Source organism: Tupaia chinensis, unplaced genomic scaffold, assembly GCF_000334495.1.
Source record: "Tupaia chinensis unplaced genomic scaffold, TupChi_1.0 Scaffold000039_1, whole genome shotgun sequence".
Classification (NCBI taxonomy): domain Eukaryota; kingdom Metazoa; phylum Chordata; class Mammalia; order Scandentia; family Tupaiidae; genus Tupaia; species Tupaia belangeri.
The window spans coordinates 538,265-544,264 of NW_006159494.1; the positions used below are offsets into that span (position 1 = coordinate 538,265).

At 35.4% G+C, this 6,000-nt stretch overlaps 1 protein-coding gene across 1 annotated transcript in view; it reads right to left on the reverse strand.

Moving 5' to 3' along the window:
* The window catches only part of TLL1 (tolloid like 1), a 242,887-nt gene that overhangs the window by 102,123 nt on the left and 134,764 nt on the right, over positions 1–6,000 (reverse strand). Inside the window, exon 8 of the mRNA XM_006140658.3 lies at positions 3,313–3,437. Within this exon, the coding sequence (XP_006140720.1) occupies positions 3,313–3,437 (125 nt within the window). The remainder of the gene's footprint in view (positions 1–3,312; positions 3,438–6,000) is intronic.

Genomic DNA, 6,000 nt, shown 5'->3' on the forward strand with positions numbered 1-6,000 from the left:
GACTCAGTGGCTTAAACTCACACTGGGCATGTGTGTGGGCGTGCTCAAGATCCTGAGAGGAGAAGGGAGGAGAAGGGACTGCAGTTTGGCCATCCCCCTGGTGGTGGGGGGGGGGGTGATGTCTCGCTTTCTGTCTCTCTGTCTCTCTCTGTCTTTCTGGCATGTGCACATGTCCTATAGCTAAAGCCTCTTTTTAAAAAAAATAATAAAAAGAATAGCTCTATAATATGTAGATCTAATAAAGCTTACACAAACCTATAAAGAAAAGTTGGGATAAATGGTAGCCAGATATATTTTACAGACTCTGTTTACCAGCAGTTTCTAATAAAAGAGAGAAAATAAGACAAATTCCAAAAGAATATTCAGTTTGATGACATCTCTATCTCTATATTAAAATTCAGGTATAACCTGATCTCATTTTATGAACTCTAGTAAGTCATTCTATGTAGGCTTCTATGTAGTTATAAACCTTTAACATTATTCCATTGATGGAGTTATTGATAAATCTACTGTATCCATGTAAGTTAACTTCATGCGTCCTATGGTCTATTTTTATAGTAATGGCCTAATCCTTTTCCAGATAGATAAATAATGCATTTTTAAAGGGAATAAAACACCCTAACTACATAACTGTATAAAGCATTCAAAGTTAACTACTTCAGAAAGATAGAGAAGGTGGAGCACAGAGAGAGAGAGACAGAAGATGGCTGAGAGAGGCAGAAAAAGAAACAATAAAAGAGAAAAACAAAAAAGAGAAAGAGAAGTAACTCTTTGGTGAGTATGAAGATGTCCAAGATACCAAAACGTCATTCCCAAAGATTTGGGGAACTAAAAGTTAACACATCTTTATTTTATAAAAAAATAAAATGGAAAGATAGATGAATAGAAAGATGAGAGAAAGGCAGATAGATAAAGATCTTTTAGCTCTCTCTGACTCCATGATTTTCATCATTTGTAACTCAGTGATTTGCTTCCTATACTGCTTTGGAATACACAGCATCTTCTTCACAGATCCATAGTGCTTCCATAAGTGTAGTTTCTATATTCAACAAACATTTTACTGGGTTGGTGCAAAGGTAATAGAGGTTTTGCATAGTTAAAATTTGCAGTATGATTTTGAATACATTCTTCAATGTGGTTAACTTATACATCATTTTAATGCACATTTCTTGCTTTATGTTTTGTTCTTTTTCTTTCTTGCTAATGAGTTATTACTTGCTGTTTATTTCATATGTATTTTAGACTAGGAAAATGATGCTAGACAAAAAGCAAGTTTGAACAATTTTCTTATCCAAGTTCAAAATGGATCGTAAAATAGCAGAGACAACTCACAAGCTCAACAACGTATTTGGCCCAGGAACTGCTAACAAATGTACAGTGCAGTGGTGGTTCTAGAAGTTTGCAAAGGAAATGAGAGCCTTAAAGCTGAGGAGCGGCAATGGCTGGCCATGGAAATTGACAATGACCAATTGAGAACATCATGGCAGTTGATCCTCTTCTAGTTACAGGAGAAGATGCTGAAAAACTCAACATCAACCATTCTATAGTCATTTGGCATTTAAAGAAAATTGTAAAAGGGGAACCAACAGTTAGCGTAATGGCTATGTTGCTGGACTCCCACGTAGTGGACCATGGTTCACGTCCGGGACCCGGTGGCTTAAAACTCACGCCAGGCGCATGTGCGTGCGTAACCAAGATCCCGAGAGGAGAATGGAGGAGAAGGGATTGAGCCGTGACCATCCCCCCTGGGGGGTGATTTCTTGCTTTCTGTCTCTATGTCTCTCTCTGTCTGGTGAGCGCACACGCCCTATAGTGAAACAACCCCCGCCCCCCGCAAAAAAGAAAGAAAATTGTAAAGGTAAAAAACTCAATAAGTGGGTGCCTCATGAGTTGACCCAAAATCAAAAACATCACAGTTTTGAAGTATTATTTTCTTTTATTCTACATAACAACAAACTATTGATTAGATTGTGACATATGACGAAAAGTGGATTTTTTTTTTTTTTTGGAGAAGTTTTTGCTATAGGGCACATGCGCTTGCCCGAAAGACAGAGAGAGAGAAACAGAAAGTGAGAAATCACCCCCCAGGGGGTATGGTCACACCACAATCCCTTCTCCTCCATTCTCTTCTCAGGATCTTGAGAACACACGCACATGTGCTCAGCGTGAGTTTAAACCACCGGGTCCGGGACTCGAACTGTAGTCGACTACATGGGAGTTCAATGACATAGCCATTATGCTAACTGCTGGTCCCAAAAAGTGGATTTTATGTAACAATCACTGATGACCTGTTCAGTGACTGAAGCTCCAAAGCACTTCTCAAAGCCAAATGTGCACCATTAAAAAGTCATGGTCACTGTTTGGTGGGGTCTACAGCTTTCTGAATCCTGGTGAAATCATAACATCTGAGAAACACGCTCAGCAAATCGATGAGATGCACAAAACTGCATCATCTGCTGGTATTGGTCAACAGAAAGGGCCTAATTCTTCTTCATAGCCATGTCCATCTCCACATTACACAACCAAGGCTTCAAAAGTTGAATGAACTGGGCTACAAAGTTTTGCCTCATCCACAATATTCACCTGATCTCTTGCCAACCTACCACTTCTTAAGGCATCTCTACGTTTTCCAGAGAAAATGCTTCCACAACCAGTAGAATGAAGATGATGCTTTCCAAGAGTTCGCAGAGCCCCAAAGCATGGATTTCTATATTACAGGAATAAACACACTTACCTGTTGTTGGCAAAACTATGTCGATCGTAATAGTTCCTATTTTGATTAATAAAGATGTGTTTGAGCCTAGTTATAATGATCTAAAATTCATGGTCCAAAATCTCAACTGCTTTTGCACCAACCTAATATACATAAATCATTTTAAAATTTTAAATAATTAAGTGGCCTGTTTATGTATTTTACACAATTAAAATCTCAAGTGGAAACTCCACTTCTAATTATCTTCCTGTTAACAACTAAATATTAACAAAAAGAAATATTCCGGAGTATCATAGTTTGATTCTATTTAATTCCTACTTACTTTCCCATAATTCAGTGTGCAGCTGCTCCACAAGGGTACTTTCTAAGAGTAATGTGCTATCTCTGTTTAACTATTTCTGTGGTTACAGTTTGATTTCTAGCAACTTGTTTTTATTTACCCAGTGTTCTCTCCTACCTCATTTTATGATTACGAACTTTGAACGGCATATGCCAATTGAGTGCACAGTGAGAGACAAATACTGAGTAAACCATGGGTTATTCATCTAAAAGGGCACCGCCAAGCACAGTCATGCTTCCGCGTTTGTATGGTGCGATACCTGGACATCTATACAGCTTTCTTGCCTGTGCAATATCTCCTTTGCTTAAACGGGTTCGCTGACCAATTGCTGGACGTATGCCGTTATCATCACGGGAGGGGAGAATGGTATCCAGAAACATCCCCCTGGAAAAAAAAAAAAAAAAAAAGAAACAGAAGAAAACCAAACCTGAGTCACCAAATTAAAGCTCACATATTCCTTACAAATATAAGCGGGTTTTTAATGCAAATCAATCAAAAGGGAACTACATCAGCATGAGCTTTAATCAGTGTACCAGGTTCTCAAACACTTTCATCAAGTAGGAAAAAAATGTGGATGCTAAGGGTGTGTGCCCAGCATGAAATCAATGACATCGCTTTTTCCTTAGACATGTATACTGCATTTTTTCAGTGGATTACTCTATAGTCCCCTCTAGTATAACAGGCTTTTCTTTTGGTCTTCAAGTAGATCTATGAATTTCTTCCATTGCCAACCTGTAAAATAATTCTTCCTCACAGAGATCTATTTTCTTAATAGCAATCCACAGTAAACAAGTTTGAGGTTACTAAAATGTTTAAAGACAAACAAAATATGCGTAAGTTAATTTTCATCAATTAAATTACTGCTACTTAAGTACTCTTAGATGTCCAAGCATTACAACATATGTTAAAGAACAAAGAAAAATTAAGAATGCCAAAATTTACATGGAACAGTATAAAGCAAAATGTTTACAGATATGTATACACACACATATATATATACATACATAATTTGTCAATATTTCATAGTAAAATTAATAAGTAAAAATTTGGTCAATGCTTTAATAATGCTAATTTAAAGACAGAGTTGTTATGGACTCAAGGTTATAGTAGAAGACAACTATTTTTCTTAATATGCATGACTTAAAATTCTGAATGTAGTATACTAAAACTACATTCTAAGTTTGCAATGTATGGTAAACATTTATACCTCTAAAGGCAGTCAAGACCTTAAAAGTTACATGCACTAGGATAGTATTGCAAAAGGCTGAGAAAATATTAAGTGTATAAGTGTGTATTTCTTTTTTGTAAAGAACTTTCTGTAAAAACACATTTCCTGCATTTAAACTGTAGGTTAAAATAACTTATCAGCACTATTTATTCTTTTTATTAGTACATATTTACTAAGCACCTTTCTAGGTTAGGATTTACAGCAGTAAGCAGAACAACCAAAAATTCCTTTCTCATAATGTTTATATTATAATGTGAGAAGAAAGGAATTAAACGAAAGATTGAAAATCCTGGTATTTATTAATAAATACTGAGGATATAAAGGTGAGAAGATGGATATTGATTGCACAGGCATGGGTAGATTGTAAATAGGATGCTCAAAGAAAAACTTACTTGAAAGTTGACGTTTTAGCCAAACATAAAGGAAGTGAAGCTCAGAACATTATGGTAACTGGGAGTAGAATTTCCAGAGACAAAGAAAAAGAAATACAACAGTCAAGAGTGCCCCTAAAGTGTTTGAACACTACAGATAATTTAACTTTACCCTAAGAAAAACTGTTCATCTATAAGAAGTAAACAGAGGATCTACCTAATCTTAGAAAAATTTAAACTTCCCTAGTTTCTGGGTAAAGGGGAAGGGTAGTAATTTTTATATGCAATCTAGATAACTCAAAGAAGAGACTAGAACTCTTTAAAACCAGATCTAAGGATTTAGAGAACTCCATGTACACACTGCCTGGAATAAAGTTAGAGAAGTGAAAACTAATGATTTATGGGAATTGACCATCAAATCTGAGAGCTTGAACATATCCAGTAAGATGCAACTCTACAAAGGCCAGTGTAATTAAAAGGATATAACTGAAAGAGGAATGTAGGTCATACATTGGCATGGAGAATCCTCAACTTTCAACAACTGCTACATGAATCAACAGATACATAGGTCAATCCAGATTAATGAAGAGTTGCCATTTCCTCAGTACTTCACTACTAACAGAGTATTCACTATTTTCTATTTTAATTTTTAAAAGCATATTTGTAATCTGTGGAAAGTTTGATTTTATTCTAGCCTCAAAAGAGATTCCATTGAAAAAGGTCAATAACATCTTAGAGAAAATATATCCCATTTCAGACAATAGAGTGATGAATTTTGTCTCACTCTGTGTACTAAGATAACTTCCTTCCATTATAAATAGAGTCAGTTACTCACTTTTGTTTTCTCTGTGGTTTGGTAATTAATAATCCTCTTCCTCCACATCCTGGCCATTTTAAGCAATGAAGACTTAGTAGCATTAATTATTGGACCTCTTCAGTAAATCTCTACCAATATGTCATAGTAGAGTTAGCTTACTAACTCTGTATTCTTCATTTGTTTTAGCTATATTAAAAGAGCAAATTTGCTATGCTCTTTTTTACAAACTTTATAAAAGTTTATAACTCTTTTCTTTAATGAAAAGTGGGCAGTCCTAATTCAAAAGTACCTACATTATAAAATATCCAAGTGTATAAAAGTCTTACAGACCCAGCTTTATTATTCCCAAAAAGTAAGTGGTTAAACATACTGATGGGCTGCATTCCTGAATATAATTGGAACTTTTAGGCTCTATAAGATCAGAACAGAAGAAATCACACAATATTTGAAATACTTAACATTAGAAAAATGAAGGATAAAAACAATATAATCATCTCAATTTATGAAGAAAAAGCATTTGATAAGATTCAA